Source organism: Scatophagus argus, chromosome 15 (genome assembly GCF_020382885.2).
Source record: "Scatophagus argus isolate fScaArg1 chromosome 15, fScaArg1.pri, whole genome shotgun sequence".
Taxonomy (NCBI): domain Eukaryota; kingdom Metazoa; phylum Chordata; class Actinopteri; family Scatophagidae; genus Scatophagus; species Scatophagus argus.
Window position 1 is genome coordinate 1,600,318 of NC_058507.1, and position 18,897 is coordinate 1,619,214.

An 18,897-nucleotide genomic window follows, 5' to 3' on the forward strand; every position below is an offset into this window, starting at 1 on the left:
TAACAAAGACAACGTTTTCGAGCTCTTTGAGAGGAGATCATCCAGTTGACACTTGAATGTTTTAATTTTAGAAAGCGAAGAAACTGTTTGGTTGATGGCAACACATTTTTAACCTTTGAGGATTTGAAACGTTTCTGGTCAGAAAGCTCTTACAGAAAAACACATAATCCTTCAGCTGAAATGAAAATTACCTGTGATGACGGCGATGCCATTAGACTGCTGTTATTTAGCCGTAAATGCTGCTTAAACAGGAAGCAAAGGGATGAGTGCACTTGAAAGCTGAGTCACTTCCATCCACCAGTCTGACTATTAACTGATCTCTGCAGCCTCGCGTTGTCGTATTCATGAGGACGAGAAGGACGAGGGAGCCAGAAAGGAAGAATCAGATGCTAGCAGAGATAATGTGAGGAGAAGTGCTTTTTATTGAGACAGGCACAGATAGCCTCTACGGCGAAAACGTCTGCGGCAGCCGGCGAAGTGCGCGTTCTCATAACCATCAGCAGGCCCCAGATGAGCGTTTACTGACAGCGAATAACAAGAAGGAAAGATTATTACAACAACTGCAAATTGGTGTTGCTGGGATCATTTGGTGTGTACAAGGTTTACTCACACACACAAAGTTTGCTGGAGAACAACAAAATAAGTCAGTCTGACAGCCCCTGGAATCCAAAAGTTTGCTGCTGGTTGTTGTTGCTGACTCGCTTTCAATCACTTCAGTCAGTTAAAACTGAGGCAGGCTTTCATGTAGAGGAATCCTGGTTTAAAAACTGCTTTTAAAATACACTTTACACTAAATCAACAGTTTTTTACAGCTTGAGTTTTATTGTCCTGGCTCTGTCCATTGGCTCTCATCTGCAGCGAATAGTGAGAATCTGTTGAAGTTAACAAGAAATGTCTGACGTGGAAGAAGAAGAGGAGAAAAAAGTGAATGAAGAATGTGGAGAAGAGGAGTAACAAAATGGGTGAAGAAGAGATGAAGGAAGAGAAGAGGAAGTGCAGAGTGAGAGAATGACTGGGTCTTTCCACTCGTCTCTGCAGACTCTCCATGTTTGCTGCTTCCCGACTTCCTTAACTTCATTAGGAGGCCGAGTCCAACCAGGCAGCAGGCAGTCGCAGCTTCATAAAGGAAATATTAGATGATAAATTGAGGACTGAGGACATCAATCACTGAACGGTCAGCTAGTCGTCCTCAGGAGCTGCTGTGCTGTGGAGTGACGCACAGGGTCAGAAGAACAAGACGGACTCAGCGTGCCTGCTGCTTTTCCTTTATTCCGCTAACCGCTAACCGCTAACCGGTTGACACGTCAGCTTTTCAAGCCAACCCATCGCCAGGATAAATGTTGTGGGTATTAACATTTCTTTTGCTTTTCTTACGGGGAGGAAGATGGGATGGCGTCGAGCGACTGTTTAAGAGCACTTCGACCCACAACACCATCAGGACGGTTTGCAGCACACAACTGAAACGTAGAGATTTCCATGATTTGCAGAAACGTAATAAAGCCAACATTTATTGTGGCGATGGGTTGGCTGATCTCTGGTCAGAGTGCCTGTTTGATTTATGACTACAGAACTCACATTCCCATCAGGCTCGGCTGTACTTTGTGTGGCTGCAGTCCCATGGACGTGGTTATCATGAGGCTCAGTCTTTATTTAAGCACCTGATCTTAGTTGAGAATTTTTGTTTTGTTTTCAGAAAATCTGTTACATGCGTGACTGATGGCAGTTTGCTTGTTTAAGCGCAGTGCAGGACTAAAAGCCTGTGAGCCAAACAGTCCTTCCACATGTTTGCTGCTGAAATGATTGCTTATTTTCTATGAGCCCTTGAACATCTCTCAAGGACTCTTTGGGGTCTGCAGGCTCCATTTTCGGTAACGACCAGCCTGATGCTAATTGGATAGCCTGCAAGTTGTTGTCAAACTTTTTGTCGCGTAGCAACCAGAAACAAGTTCCAGTCCTTAACGACGGCACTTAAAGCTGCAGTCTGTGTTTGAGCAGCCGAGCAAAGCTGCAGTCTGATCACAGAGGGAGAAGAGGATGGAGGGAGAGGAAGATGGTGCTGGAACGAGGGAGAGAAAAAGAGTGGAGGTTGAAGGACAGTTTGTGCTTCGTTCTGAAAATCGCTTCCCGCGAAAGTTTTCCTTTGCCTCGTTTTTGCCAGTTTCTTCTTCTCTGGTATTGAGATGGAAAAGGATGTTCTGCCAGCACCAGAGCTCAGAGGAGAGAAGGAGAGGGAGACAGCTAGAAAAAGCAAGCAAAGGATGAAGGCGGAGAGGACTGGAAGGACGACAAAAGGAAACGAGTGGAGTGTTTTAACAAGTGGACAAGCAGGTAGAGAGAAGAGATGGCTTAGCTGACAGAGAAAATGAGCAACACGGAGAAAGAAAACATAAGAAGGATGGAGTTTTGGAAGAGTAACGGACTGAGAGGATGGAAAGATGGAGGAAATGAGGAGAAGGAGAAGGAGGAAAACTGATTCCACTGATTTCCCCAGGCTGCTCCCTGAGGCTGTAACACACTCTGCTCTCATTAGTGTGCAATGCCATCAGGTGGACACGCACACACACACACACACACACACACACACACACACACACACACACACACACACACACACTCGAGCAGCACAGATACGTATATGAACACCAGTGTGTGTTTTTCTTGTTCTAACTCTTCAATGTCTCCATGTACAGTCTGTGGAAATGAGTTTCCTCTGAGGGGACAGTATACATAAACACACACACGCACACACACACACACACACACACACTCTCACACATATCAATACACACACACAAACACAATACTTTTCCCACAGTAACAAAGCTGTGGCAAATACTGTGGCAGCTCCACACTCATAAGTAATAATCCTGTCATTTCCCATCATCCACCAGGCTTACGGTGTCCTTAGCCAAACTCATCCAGGCAGCAGCTCCGGCTGAGCTGAGAGTCAGCGATGCAGATGTGAGCAGATGATGCTTGTCTTGGTGCTGGAGGCTTGAAGCCAGTGCGTTGACGTGGAGCTGCACACCTGGTTTGTGTGAGAGGAACAGGCAGCAGGTTGTCCGTTAGTCGTGTGAAGGTCCTCAGTCCACCAAAACTTTTCTGGAGCTTCACAGCAGAACAGCACTGCAGCTTTCTGCTGAACAACTGAAGAAGCTGGGGACTCGTTTAAAAACCATTAAAAACCAACTGAGAAAAACAAAACCAAAATGGCACCATGCAGCTCTGGTCTAATCCAAGTCTCCATCTACTTGCTTGTTTTTTTATTTTTCTGATTTTTTTGGCTGAAGTCTCTGGAAAAACCAAACAGATGGAGTTTTTCAGCTCCAGTTAAGACCAAGTGAAAAAAGTTTTGTCCATCTGCAGTGTTGCTCGTGATGGTGTCTTAGCACTAAGCAATAACTTCCTGACTGTGTGCAGCTGTGACCCAAGAACAAACTCATTACCATTAATGCTGTAAAAACAGACAAATCAAGCGTCAGGGTGTCAACTGGTGTAACTGCGCCCCCTACGGGCAGGCCTTTACACTAATGTGAGTATGACCAAAACAATCACAACAAGCAACCTTTAGATCGGAAGCGGCTGGATGCTTTGGGCTTTTTAACTGGTTTAAATATTCATTCAGAGCCTCTTCAGCCTCTTCTCATTCATTTAGCTTCCATTCGTTTTCTTATCAGGTCTAATTTTTGTTTTCAGTTAAACTACCCCTCCCCCCTTGTTACCTGGACTTTGTCATCTTTTTCTGTGCAAGCTTGGACAAAGTGTTGGTGTTTTTGCAGTGAAACCAGAGCTAAAAAACAGATGACCACACACACCAGCCCTCAATTATGTATTGATGGTTTCTGCTCTGCTGCAGCTCTGAGAAAATTCATTCTCCTTTTTTTTAGTTTTGTTTTGTCAAAATGATGAGCTGATTAATTTCGTAATCCATTATTCATGCTTGGTTATGAGAAGGGGATTTTAGCCTGGCCTTCTATTCACACAGCAATATGTTCTGGCCCAGGAAGCAATACGTCAGCAGGACGAGATGAGCCTCCAACCAGCCTGGCTGCATTACAGGATGCAGTAACGAGATTCAGTGCGTGTGGAATACATGATAAACATGTTTTAATTAAAAATGTAAGTTAAAGGGAGGAAGACGCACACTTCAAAACAGACTCTTATGAAATGTATTAATGCACAAACGACCATCTTTAAACTAAAGATGTGATCAAATGTTGTCCTTTTAAACTGCTGACTCTCCTCACCTCACATCAAGACATCTTCAGTCTTTCTGACAGCCAGGACAAACAGGATGTGCCAGTCTGTCAAACACATTTCAGGATAAAGAGCTAAACTCAAGTAAAGTAAAATACCTCGTCTCTATGCTAAGCTAAGCTAACCAGCTTCAGGTACGAGAGCGAGATCTTCTCATCGATGCTACTGACTCGTTATAAACTACATGATGCATGAAGTGTTATAGCACACTGCTAGTCCTCAATGCAGCTGAGTGTTGAGGTGATTGTGGGTGGTCATGATGCATTATAAGCCCCGTCAGTCTTTTCCCGTTTTGACAATCTCCTCACGCTTTGGAGGACCGAGCTGCGTGCTCATCTCAGAAACCAAACGACTCCCTCACCGCCCTGATCTGAAGCTCGTACAATCTCTGCCCACGTGCTGCGAAGACTCGACGGAGCCGCATCATTAATACATGAATTATCTTAATTAATGGTCTCATTAGCATAAGTGATTATAATTAACATCACGCTGATCATGTTGGGAGTTTTAGGCAGATCGAGCTTCTCTTGTTGAGAACGAAATGAGCTTCATTAAACTTCTTTACGACTTTTTCTTCAGTGAACCAATTAATCACGCATCACTTCATGTGTAAGACTGGGAGTGGTAGAGCAGTTTCTGGCGTGTTGCATCGTAACCATTATGTGTGGCAGGAAACAAAGCTCGTCAAGAGACGATAAGTGAAAAGTGCTTCAATTATTAAAAAGTGGTGCTTCACATTTTAACAGTAGCACTTCAGACATAATAAGGACCATTAATGCTGCAGGATATCGGTGTCACACCCACCCAGTATTCTGGGATAGTGGTCTGACGGGGACAGCATCGGCACGCCGGCTGAAAGCGGCAGCCTGAAATGCCTCTTACTGGACCGACGTCTGGCGAGCTGCAGTGGCAGATAAAGCGATACGAGTGCACACAGCCGCCTACGGGCAATTTCTTTTTCTGCTGATGGGGGATTCAGGCTGCAGCAGCAGCCAACGCCATCACCGCACGTGTCAGGTTGTTGAGTGTGAGCGGGCCCTCGTGTAGACAAACAAACTGTCCAGCCGAGTTTATTTCAAAGCAGTGCATGGATATGAATCGTCACCACAGAGGGAAAGGCACCGATCACACCTTCTTTTAGGGTCTTTGGTTTGCTTTGTTGGTCTGATGCAGCGTCTCATTAAAGGCAGCACATGGAGCTGCAGTGTGATTCCAGTGGGTTCAGAGGAGTGTTACATCATGTCACCAGAGGTCCTGTTCATACGGGACAAACAAGCCTCCATCGTAAATCAAGTAGGGAGTAATTTATCTGCCGCTGATGTACGCTGTGGCCCCTGAACCACGAGGGAACCATGAGGCTATGGAGCGGTGCCGACAGGACGCACCACACTTTCTTCGTCATGAGGTTAATGTTGCGAATGGTCACAGTTTGGTTTGGTTCAGGCACCAAAACCAGTTGGTTAGGTTTGGGAGAGTTTGAGATAAGTAAGCGTGTTAGTCAGCCAACATGGCACAAACTGGGTGATCAGGACGATCAGTCAGCTGGACGCCATTGATAACCTGTTTACTGCAAATTCTTTGGGTTTCTGCATGCCGGTCGCCTTGCTGTCATCATCTGATTCTACAAACAGAACCAGGAAATGACATGCGAAGCACGGCTAAACTGAAGCGCTTCTCACTGTTGGCTGTGTAACAACGGATGTCGAACACTTTGCCTGTGAGCAGTCAGGCAGGATAATATGAGCAGCACCAACGTCTCCATCTGCACCCACCCGATAGTAGCACTGCTCGCTGTGATTTTTAACCCCAACACCTCCACCAACCCCTGGCCCGCGTGACGGCGTCCTCGCCCAGACGGCTAATTGGGCGAGGAGCTGCAGATCTCTGGGGAGCTCGTTGCAGACGAGTCCTGCTGCCTGAGCCGCTGTTGGACGTTCGGGGAGAAAGGGGCCCTCGGGGGAGCAGAGGAGGGAACGTTGAGAGGAGATCTACACAGACACACACACACACACACACACACACACACACACACACACACACTCTCTGTGTGTGTTGGAGATGCTACACGTCTGCTGCTCAGGGTGTTGTGACAGCTGGTGGACAGCGTGGGCTGCTTTTCATCACTTCTTCTGCGGGTCAGCCGTCAGAAAAATGCTGAGCTTATGGTTGTGGCAGGTTTGACACAGATTTGACTTTAATTGTGTGTGTTACGGTGACAGAATGGATCTCTTCAGGGACAGCTGACACAGAAACACCATTATATCCCATTTGCTGCTCATTAAAAAAGTTCTTTATTTCCTCGTGCTCGTTCTGTTTACTCCTCCCCTCGTGCTGTTGATGGAAACGCTCGTGTTGTCTGTTAATCCACTGTATTTAGTCTCTGCTCTCAGATGAGTTTCTCTCAGCTTTTTAAGCTTCAGATGACACACAACACATTTGATGCTGTTCGTAATCGTGATTCTTCATCCTCTTGTTCTTATGAGGACAACAGCTGCGTTGCCAGGGAGACGCTCACAGGTGTAAACATGCGTTCATCTGCTCCGGGTGATTAACATGGGGAATTAATGCTGCCGGTTCACGAGTCAAGTGTCCAGGTGGCTGCAGTGTGTTTGAGCGCAGCGGAGGAGAGCAGTTTGAGAGGGTCGTGCGTCAGGCGGACACGTCTAAGTTAATTTTTGCGTTTTTGGGAGGAAATAAACACTTGGTTCTGTAAAAACCTGTTGAACTATTTTATTTAAATTGTGTTTTCTTTAGGATGCAGTCTTGTCTTACTCCCAGTTCCTCTTTTGTTCTGCCTGGACGTGATTTGCGGTGAGGATGTGAGCACACCTGTGATGAAGATGAAGAGGATAAATGATGACATACGTGAGAGAACAGTGAGCCCTGTTTGATTCAATGAGATCGTCGTAGCCAATCACGTGTTCCAATTTAAAGACAAATCTTGACCCTGTGACAAACAAAACATGTCAGAATATTCATATTCAAACCCACACAGCACTGCTGTGCAACAGCAGGCATCTTCAACCATTCAAGAAGAAGCACAGAAGTCACTTGAGTGTTTTCCTTCGTTTTGTCTAAGATCCTGTTACTTTAACTGTGTGTTTTTGTCTTTTTCTTACGCAGCACCTGCAGACATGTGCTTATGCCTGCTTTTATATTCTTAATATTTACACTAGTGCAAGGAATTTTCAATTTTTCCATTTTATTTTGAAGCAACAAAAGTGGCTGCGGTTGAACAGACGAAACAAAACCCGATGAACTGAAAATCCAAAGAGAAGCCAGCGTGCTGCAGCACATGCTGTGTGATCGACGGGGAGAAACACAACCAAAGTGACAAAATGTCAGTTCGGAGGCGAAGGTTTTTCCGTTCTCCAGTGGTGTTTGCTCTTGACCGCTGCCAAAGTTCCAGCAGACGGCGAACAGGTGACCTCGTTGTGCAGAGCACCACCTGCCAGTGACACCACCGCTGACGTTCTCAGCTGTGTTTCAGTTCAGTCCTCTTCCTCGTCTCTGCCACGTTTCTTCCCTTCATTCAGCTCGGACTGTGCGGGATCTGAAACCGATGAAGCAGCTGGAGCTGATATCCAGCTGATATCCATCAGACCTGCTGCTCCAGCTGCTTCGGACTTGGCCAGGTGAAGGTGTTGCTGAGGACAGAAGAAGCGAGGGAGTGTTCTGCTGGTGCCGTGGGCCAAACGCTGCGCTCGTCCTGTAGTTCATGAGCTGCCAGCATTCTGACGCTACGCAAAACTAAGCTGACAGTCTACAAAAATTAGAGTTTATTTTCAAACTTCTTTTCTTTTGACTTCTTCTCTCAATTAGCACACCTGAGCTACTGTACCTTCACTTCTCCTGTCTGCTTGTCTTCTGCAGCCTTATTGCTGTCACAGTAGATGAGAACAAACTTGTTGTTAAGGTATAAAAATACGGCTTTATAAATATAATCTTAAAAAACACGTCTAGCTGGAGAGACTCCGCAGCGCACACAAACAACCCTGAAATCCTAAGCAGCTCTTCACACTGACTTGATGTTCTTGTGTGATGCTTCCTGTCAGAATAAGGAGGTCCGATTTGTGTTAAAGTGCTCTTCAAAATAAGAGCACGTCATGCCAAACGACCTTTGTGATCTACGCCGATCGGCTTTCTGAACTTGAAAACCGGACAGTCGTGATCATGATTGGGATCGTGGTCATCAGCAGTGTTGTGTTAGTTAAAGTTATGTTGGTCATTTCATTAAAAAACTAACTGAATAACTTTCAGTGTTGGGCAAGTTACTTTACAAGTTACAAAGCAGCAAACCTGAGTGTGACTCCAGGCTTTGTGGACGCGTCATGTTTCTTAGCTGTTCATTATAAATCCAGTGGTTGATTATTCTCCTCGTTTTGTGAGAAATAAAGCCACAGATGACAGCTTCAGGTTTTCTTGTTCTGTCAGACCAACAGTCCAAAGCCATAGATGTTCACTGTTGAATGATAATGTTAATGTTCTTAAGTGATGAAGTGGAATGGGGTCTCGTTCAGCATCTGTACTGAAAATGACTGAAACTATTTATTGACGATCAGAATTGTTGCTTTGTAGTTTTCTAATCGACGGTTCCAGCTCTACGTTCTTGTAGCAGTGTTCATTTTACAGTTTGTACATTTCTTTAAGACTTGATCGAACTCTGATCTTCCTTCCTGCGTGTCCTCAGGCAAAGGCGACGTCTTTGGTGACGTCTTCTGGAAGGAAACCACGCTGGCGCACGCGTGTGCTAACGTCCGAGCGCTGACGTACTGCGACCTGCACGTCATCAAGAGGGAAGCTTTGCTCAAGGTGCTCGAGTTCTACACGGCCTTCGCCAACTCCTTCTCCAGAAACCTCATCCTCACCTGCAACCTGCGCAAGCGGGTAAGACGTCCTGCTCACATACGGTACAGACACGCACACACCTAAACATGTGGCTCATGTGTGGATGACGTCTCGTCTTCAGCTGCTGAGTCCTCAGGCTTCATGTACCTTTGACTTCTTATCCAAGAAGGTGATGTTTCCTAACTCACCCGATGTTTCCTAACTCACCCGATGTTTCCTAACACGGCCGATGTTTCCTAACTCACCCGATGTTTCCTAACACAGCCGATGTTTCCTAACTCAGCCGATGTTTCCTAACTCAGCCGATGTTTCCTAACTCACCCGATGTTTCCTAACACAGCTGATGTTTCCTAACACAGCTGATGTTTCCTAACTCAGCTGGTGTTTCCTAACTCGGCCGATGTTTCCTAACTCACCCGATGTTTCCTAACTCACCCGATGTTTCCTAACTCACCCAATGTTTCCTAACACGGCCGATGTTTCCTAACTCACCCGATGTTTCCTAACTCAGCCGATGTTTCCTAACTCAGCCGATGTTTCCTAACACAGCTGATGTTTCCTAACACAGCTGATGTTTCCTAACTCAGCCGATGTTTCCTAACTCAGCCGATGTTTCCTAACTCAGCCGATGTTTCCTAACACAGCTGATGTTTCCTAACACAGCTGATGTTTCCTAACTCAGCCGATGTTTCCTAACTCACCCGATGTTTCCTAACTCACCCGATGTTTCCTAACACAGCTGATGTTTCCTAACTCAGCTGGTGTTTCCTAACACAGGTGATGTTTCCTAACTCAGCCGATGTTTCCTAACTCAGCCGATGTTTCCTAACTCACCCGATGTTTCCTAACTCACCCGATGTTTCCTAACTCGGCCGATGTTTCCTAACTCACCCGATGTTTCCTAACTCGGCCGATGTTTCCTAACTCAGCCGATGTTTCCTAACTCAGCCGATGTTTCCTAACTCGGCCGATGTTTCCTAACTCACCTGATGTTTCCTAACTCAGCCGATGTTTCCTAACTCACCTGATGTTTCCTAACACACCTGATGTTTCCTAACTCAGCCGATGTTTCCTAACTCAGCCGATGTTTCCTAACTCAGCCGATGTTTCCTAACTCACCCGATGTTTCCTAACTCACCCGATGTTTCCTAACTCACCCGATGTTTCCTAACTCACCCGATGTTTCCTAACTCGGCCGATGTTTCCTAACTCAGCCGATGTTTCCTAACTCAGCCGATGTTTCCTAACTCGGCCGATGTTTCCTAACTCACCTGATGTTTCCTAACTCAGCCGATGTTTCCTAACTCACCTGATGTTTCCTAACACACCTGATGTTTCCTAACTCAGCCGATGTTTCCTAACTCAGCCGATGTTTCCTAACTCAGCCGATGTTTCCTAACTCAGCCGATGTTTCCTAACACAGCTGTCCATCCAGTGTGCTGGTGATTCAGCCAGAATCTCCACACTCTCAGTGTGCAAATGAAAATGAGACAGGGTTTGTCAGATAGTTTGGAGGAGGCTCGTGGACTGAGAGGCGGGTGAGGAGAAAAGACGTCTTTAAACTTATCGAGGATTTTTGTTATGTTCTCCGTCGTATGAGCACAGTGGAGTGGGACAGTACAGATCGCACATCCATCTCAGCCATGTGACCTGACGTCCTCTTCTTTGTTTCTTTCACATCCTCCCTTCTGCTTTTTCCCTGTTGTTGTTGTTGTTGTTGTTTACTTGTCTCTAAGTTGTTTTTCATACTTCATATTCTCTCAGCCCAGTGGGTCTGTTTCTCAGCACGTCTCAAACACAATAAATTATACATGTCTTCCCGGTAGCCTCATTATGTCCCCTGTCCTTTAGCCGGCTCGTGCTGACAGTCTCTTCGCTCTGTTTTCGCTCAGTGTTCACTCTCTCTGTTTGTTTGTGCGTTTTAAGTTTATATATTCTAATTTCTGAACAGCCACATGTGTGTTTTATCTACCTGGCCCCTTGTCTCGGTCCATGTGAAAGCCTCTCTCATAATGTGAAATTATATTCCAAATGTACCTGCAGAATTTTTCCTCGGTCAAAGAAGACTCAGAAGGCATTGATTAGACTCAGGCTCCACTCTGAGTAACAGTGGATATTAATTAAAATAAAACACATTGATCGCTCTTGGCTAAAGGAAATTATCCAAATGCGGGCTGCGGATATCTGTCCACGCCTGAAGGAAGTGACGGCTGCGTATCGATCCAGCCCTGCACTTTTACCAAATAAGTTTTTGCTTGGCTTCAACTCCAGATTCCTGCCCACAGACTCGGTGTTGCTTTGTCACTGTTTTAATCCTCCTCTGCTGGAAACCGGATTTCTTAATAGATTTTTGATGGCAAATCTGTGTTGATCATTTCTCAAGAAAGCTTCAGAAAAAGCTTGATGATTTCCTCGAGTCCTGCTTTAAAATTTTTGGCTGAAACTTTAGTTGAGAAGTCGTGTTGATATGCTGTGTGCTGACTAAACCGCGGCCTCGTATTTAAATTCTTTCCCGTAACCTTCCAGCTCATTTACAGGCAGGTCTGCTCCTTTGTTTGCAAATCTACAAGGTGAACTTTGAGAAACTAGCATTAAGATGAGATATGGCCTCTCGTTTTGAACACGATCTCCTGTCATCCAGGGTGGGAAATTTTTCTAACCGCCTGCTTAGAAATAATGTCTCTTATTTTGTGAACAAGCTCGACCCTGAGCCTGTGGCAGACACTTCCTCCAAACGGAGCTAATTGTCGAGATGGACGCTTTTCTGTTTTCGCTGTGTGCAGCAGGAATCCGACCCAGTTTTGCGCTCATGTAAACACAGAAATGGCGATGAGGGCAGAGCTGCTCTCCTCTCCGAGCTCTTTTGTTCCCGGGATGCGTGACAGCTGCTTGAGCGCCGCCATGATGAAGACAAACAACTTGTAGCGTGAGAGCAGAATGTGTGTCAGCCCTAACTGGCCGTGTCAGTCAGGCAGTTCGCCTCCATCAGCACTTTGCTTTCTCTCAAACCCCAGTTTGTCTGGGGAGCCCCGGACGAGGAGACAAAGACAAAGAGACAAAGAGACAACGAGCCCAGACTGCATCCGGGTTCATTTTTAATGAATGTATTGCAACAGTATTGTTATGTTAAATACCTTTAATTTTACTTGGGTAAACATATTTATTTACGTTGCAGCTTGGTCAACAAAGAGTTAAGAGTTTAATTTATCAGCAAGAGTTGTTTTTTTAAATAATAATTTCATAAAGTGCAAACATTTTTCAAGCTGACATGCACACTGCAAAAAATACAAAATAATAGTGTAGTGCATGTGTATACTTTGTTTTTGTCCTGCATTCTTTGTACCAGCTCAGCTTTTCTTTACATTTGAGCTCATTGTGAAAAATGACCAAAGCATATAAACTATGCACATGTTGATGGGACTGCTTCTCTGAGCTTTCTCTTCCTCCTTTTCAAAACAAAAGTCCTCACACTCCCAGAGGGACCTGAAAGTTGCAGCATGTAGGCGCGGTTGTTTCGGTCAGTCGCAGCAGTTCAGCGTCGACATTCAGCCAGCAGCTCGATACGACTGCGTGGTTACAGCCAAGTCTGCAGTTTCGCTCTCAAAGGACGTGTGAGGAGGCCAAAAGGCTGAGAAGCAAAGCCAGATAATAAAAAGCCTGCTGATATTTATAGGTGCTTTATCAGCTATGATGATGGACTCTTCAGTCCGGCTGCCTGAGATATAGAAACCATAAGCAAAAGTGTTCAGTGGTTTGGCGGCTCATATCTTTTTATTTCTGTCATTGCTTTCATCCATATCAGAAAAATTAACACTAGAACATACACAAGCATGATACGCACCTGCTGCCTAAAATGACAGAAATCATCTTTCTTTCAAAATTTATTTGATGTGTGCTTTTGTTTTTAGCTCACGTCCCATCTGCTAACATGGAGGGGGAGGGGCTTATGAGCTGTACTGCAGCCAGCCACCAGGGGGCCATCCAGATGTTTGGGTTAAATCATGTAGTACATGAAATGACTAATAAGAAGGAAAAATGCAGCAGATGCTGCAACATTGCAGCATTTCAGTCATGATTTTCACAGCCTTTCATTGCTGTGTCCTCTTCTGTTTAACGGCACCCAAGTGGAGAATTTGCACCATCAACTCTTTATCTCCTGATAGTCAAATAAAAGTAGTGGATGGAAATCTTGAAATTTTATTGAATGTATCATTGACCATGGGCAGCACAGTGGTGCAGTGGTTAGTACTGTCGCCTCACAGCAAGAGGGTTCCAGGTTCGAATCCCGGTCTGTGTGGAGTTTGTATGTTCTCCCTGTGCCTGCGTGGGTTTTCTCCGGCTTCCTCCCACAACACCAAAAACATGCATTTTAGGTTAATTGGCTGCTCTACATTGCCCCCTAGGTGTGAGTATGAGAGTGTGTGGTTGTTTGTCTTTGTGTGTCAGCCCCTCTGTGATTGACTGGCGACCAGTCCAGGGTGAACCCCGCCTCTCGCCCGTAGTCAGCTGGGATAGGCTCCAGCTCCCCCGCGACCCTGATGGATAAGCGGTATAGAAAATGGATGGATGGATGGATATAATTGAATATTATTGTAAACCTGTCTGTGGTGTTTAATGAAGCAGGGATGTGTTCAGTTTAACATAATATAACTTGTGAAAGTGGTGAATGTCGTCCCGTATGGGGGGTTTTAGCTGAGCTTTGGTCCTCGCCTTCTCCAGCATCACATTAGTCTTTGTGGCAGACTGAGTGGAGCTGAGCAGCACAGCGTGAGGCGGCTCAGTTGGGTTTGTAGTACACCAAACCTCCAGTCACCAGAGCTCTTGTTACGTAAGTACTCTGTAAGTGTGGCTCTTCTTTTTACCTCTTCCCCAAGGCTGTTAAACGCCTCTTCGACTGTCTCAAAAAGATACATTACCTTTATAAGAAACCGCAGCTCTGCTGTTTTCTCCGTTGTTGCTTAAGGCTGCCGGCAGGACTTGTTATCCTGCAGTCCCAACGCTGCAGCTTTCTCTTTGTTGGTAGGAACTTCTGTGTCATCGGCAGGGAAATGCTGAGGACAGCTGATCGCGGTCCGATCGCGGTCCAGTCTGTCATATGTGCGGGGGATTACAGGGAGGCCGTTTGTTTACTCATCATGAGCCTTCAGAAAACTCCAACGATGCAGCCTGAACAAAATTTTGGCCTCTTTCAGTTTATACTTTTGGCTTTTCAGCACATGATGCTATCTTGCTGTATTAACAGCCTAACAGTAGTTTTTAATTCATTTCAGTGTAAAGTTGAATGATGATATTTCTGTGCTAGTTGAATCTGAACTGTGATCTGGATTTTCTTATGGCTCACTGATGCTGAATAAACATCCTTAAATCTGCTGAGAATTGGAAAACAAGAAGCTCCTCATAATCCTCATTGACGCTGTCGTATACTGACGCCTTGTCAGGCCCTCGTGTTTCCCGGCGTGTTTCCTTTCACGTGGGACGTGAACCGCGGTCTCCTGGGCGACTCGTCGTGTGTCGTGTGTGTGTCCCGCCGCTCCTCTTGGGACTTTGTCAGTTTGGAAACGACTTTGTGTTGTGCAGCTGCTCTGATCGTCTGAGGCTGAAGCAGATGTTTTGTACAGGAGGTACATTAACGTGGACCTTCTGCGTAGGGACGCTGAGGACGTGCTGAAATGGCCACATTTCACATGCTGGGAGTGAGACCAGCCTCCATGGTCAGATGTTCAGTAACTCTGAGCTGTGAGCAGGTGATCCAGCATGATTTCCCATATCAGTTTCTTTTGTGTTGTGTGGATATTGTCTGATCCTTCTTTTCTGCTGTTCAGAAAAGATCTGAACAGATCTGATCTGCTTTTCTGTCACGTCCAGCCTGCAGTGCCAGCACAGAGTGACTGCAGGTGAACTGATCTGAGTCCACAGCACCTGGCTGGAGTTCACTCGCTGTGTTTCACATTCGAGAGATTCTTTCATGTTCCTCAGAGCTTTAGAAACCTGAATAAATGCGTAAACAGAGTTTCTAAGTGTTGCACGAGAGCCTGTTAAAGACTTTACTCAAAGATCAAAACAATATGGCTGTCAGGTGGAAATTTAGTGACTGCAGACTGGAGACTGAAAGCGGGAAAATTCACAACATGTCTGATTCTTCTTCTTTGTCTGTTGGCTGTAGATCAGGTTCAGATTTTTCAGTGAGAAAAAGCTCAGAAATTGCAGATGTTACTCGACACCCCCCGTTTGTAAGTCCATATGCTGTAACTACACATCCAGCCCTTTGAAACTGATCTCAAAGCAGTCATGGTCCTCATGTAAGCCCCTGCTCTGTGTCCCTGGTCGTCAAACTCCGTCCAGTCCCAGCCTGATGTCCCGCTGTGTGCACTGGGTGGAGACTGAGCCCCGTGTCCTGCGGTGGCACGATCCAGTCGGCTACCGGGCCACTTGCTCCGCGGCTAACTGAACTCACTGTGGCTACCAAAGATAACCAGAGCAAACAGTGTAGTGAGCAGCATCTGGTTTGTATTCTGGTCATATGCTGATTTTGGAGCTGCCTTCAAAGTGCTTTAAAGGACATGAAAACGTCTCTAAAACTGGAGATTCATCAGGATTTTTGCCTAACAGGAAAGACAAACTGGACTCTTGTTTATTTTCAGTGTTTCTCAGTGTTTGTGTCTTAATCATTAACTTCGTGTGTGTGCGCCGTCTCTCACAGCCAGCTGATGATGACGAGGACGATGATGTTGTATTCAGTGAACAGTTGTGAGAAGCTCTTCATTACGGGCTCTTGACCAGCTGCTTGCTCAGGGCCAAGCCTCCCAACTCTTCAGCCTCGCTCACTGGCAGCAGAATTAAGTTAACGTGATAATGAATTGATCACTGAGAGGAAGTTGTTTCCTCTTTCACGCTCTCCTGTGAAAAAGCTCTTTCCTCATGCTCAGATCTGTGCGGTTTGCGTTTGTTCGGTGCACATTTAGCTCAGCGTGCTCTCATGGAGCTCCTAAACTGCCTTCATTGATCATTTTTAATTGTTTTGTCCAAAATTGATGTGTGCAGGAGATCTTTTTCCTATGTGGATTTCACAGCTTTTATAAGCCAGTCGAGCAGCAAACAGTTATTTTCCAAGGCCAGAGGTCAAGATCTGCCACAGCACAGCACCTCTGGAGCTGGTGATGCTGCGGCACGCCAGAAGCTTTCTGCTTTCGACATTTTGGAAAGTCAATAAGTATTGACAGCCAGCTAGTTTGATGGAAGTTCTGCTGTTCAACCGTCCATCCCGCGATGTGCACTCAGGGTAGGCAGCGTCACACCAAAGCCACAAAGAAATACTGAAATCACATCTTAGCTGTATCTACTGACAGTTTCTCCAGATTCATTCAGCATTCAGCATTCAGCATTCATTTTGCTCCTTTTGCCACAGCTGCCTCCTTTTCCCGAATGCTGAGGCAGATACTTTCTGTGCGTCTGTCTGATCTTATGAAGCTACAATCAAGTGAGCAAAGTCACAATAATGTGATGAGCTCGTCAAATAAAATCCAAAGCAAACCAATATTATCACAAAAGCATCACATGCTGAATGTTTAAGCCCTCTTAACAATACAGCCTGTGGAGAAAAAATATATTTACCAACAAAAGCAAACTTTTTCGAGAGTTTTACCTGAGCTTGTTAAAAACCAACCTCACAGGATGCAGCAGACGCATCCATCAAGTCGAGGGGGCTCGGGATGCACATAACACATGACTTACTGGAGTCATTAACTTTGCTGCATCAGCACTTTCTTCTGATGATAACGGAGACTAACTAACAGGGACCACCCGACCTTCAGGAGGAAGGGCAAAACAACCCAAACGTTTCAAACAGGCTGTTCCCAAAAGATTTTAACCAGATTTCACCACACGCTGCTGCCTCCACTGCTGGCGGCTGACACAGCATGTCGCTGTGCAGCGACAGGAAGTCCAGGGAGTTTTTGCGGTGGATTCGTCGATGTATCTTTGTCTCTTTTATTCACATCTGGGAGTAAAACAACAGAGAGAGAAACTGAGGATTTTAGGTCATCTGAGCTGCAGATGTGCACGCTGAATAAAAAGCATCATCTGCACCAAAAACACACGAGCCGTTTCTGTTCATCACGCTCACTAAAGTGTACTTCACGACTTCTGATCTACAGAGGCCATCTGTGTGCTCTGGGGCTACAGCCGGCTCAGATTCCTCTGCTGGGGCCTCTTTCTCATTTGTAACATTCAAGTGTGTTTGTTCTGACCAGTTGCGTAGTGCCAACAGACAGATAACGTGGGCCTGCACAACGAAGGGAAGCAAAATCACAAAAGCTCTTTTCAGAGTTGCTTCAGTAATTTTTGTTTCTATATTTGTATCTGTTACACTTAGCCCTGAGCTAAGCCCATGTGGTCCATGGCTGTCGCTTCGCTGTGCCACAGTCTAAAGTAGGCTGAAGCCGTGTTTGGCAGCACGGTTAGTCCCGACTTTCCAAGGCAAAAAATAGAAATGTAAAACGTAACCCCGGGCGAACTGGCTCATCGTAAAAGAAGGCTGAACTAAAGCTGCGGGCTCACAGAGCAGGATGTCTGCAGTCTGTCAAAACAGTTTACTCAACATGATCACAGTAATTAGTGTCTCTCACAGTCGGCTTAAGCCTCTTCTCGTCTCCTATCTGTTTGTATGTCCGCTGGAGTCAAACGTGAGCTCTGCCAAAGTCAGAATTCAGGTTCGGTTTGACTGCTGTTAGGTAGATCTCAGTGGTTCCCAGGACACCAGATGATTCAGCGTGGAGTCTGTGCTAACTTTCCACCGCTGGTGTGTTTCCTCCAGCAGACAGCAACACGGTGGAGCCTGCAGCGTCACAATCACGTCAACGTTTACGTAATCGCTCCCCCCGCCAGAAGTCAAGCTCCAAGGTTAGCCTGCTCACATGCTTGTGCTGAGCATTTAGCACAGGTGTCAGGTGCACAGTCACAGTGTTAGCATGCTATGTGCTAACTCTTGCATTAGGATTCACATATACACATTCAGCAGTTTAAATCTACTGTGTTTATGTTTTCATGGGTACTATTACTGACTAGAATTCTGGCATTAGTTAGTGGATTTTAGATGAAAAGTGAGAAGATCACCAAAGTGACTGGGATTCATCCACTGTGAACATGTTGGAAAAATGCAGGAGAATCCATCCAGTGGTTGTTGAGATGTTTCACTCTGAATCAAAATGCAGGACTCGCCGACATCGACGCTGCCAGTGAGGGTGAAATGCATACAAAAAAGGTTTTCAACTAATATCACAAAGAACACGGAGCGAACAAAGGAACAACACAAAATATTCAGAGTTTTGTAATTTCTCACTTGCAGACTTGAAAGGAATCAGAAATCTTGTAAAGACAAACAAGCTCCAGCCTCAGTTCAAATCAAAAACCAAAACACAATCTGACAGTCTGAACACACTGACGAGTTTTCTGAGGCTGAGCTTCATGTGTGCTGATCTTCTACCAGAACCAAAGAGAAGCAGCATCTTTATACCGCGAGTTCAAGACCCGATCGGGAGCGTGCTGTCAAACGTGTGCACCGACCGTGTTTATTTTACTTTATTTTCAGCCTCTCTTCACTTACATCACCTTAATCTCGCAGTAAGTTTGAATGAATGTTTTAATGTGTGTAAAGCCAGTTGAGCCTCTTTTGCCTTCAGCTGTTCGGCGTCGATCCCAACGTCAAGTCATTCTGATTTTTAATAACAAATGAAACTCCAGTGTTTCTCCACAGGCGTGTGTGTTGAAACGACAAAGAGACTGACTGTGTGTGCA

At 45.6% G+C, this 18,897-nt stretch overlaps 1 protein-coding gene across 8 annotated transcripts in view; it reads left to right on the forward strand.

Annotated features, from left to right (window-relative positions):
• Window positions 1-18,897, forward strand: part of kcnh5b (potassium voltage-gated channel, subfamily H (eag-related), member 5b) — a 108,066-nt gene that overhangs the window by 72,629 nt on the left and 16,540 nt on the right. For 7 of the 8 annotated variants that reach the window (XM_046413744.1, XM_046413742.1, XM_046413740.1 and 4 more), the window contains one exon: window positions 8,948-9,144. In XM_046413744.1, coding sequence (XP_046269700.1) covers window positions 8,948-9,144 — 197 coding nt within the window. Of the gene's footprint in view, window positions 1-2,891; window positions 4,658-8,947; window positions 9,145-18,897 lie in introns of those variants that run through there. The other variant, XM_046413745.1, reaches the window with a different exon arrangement.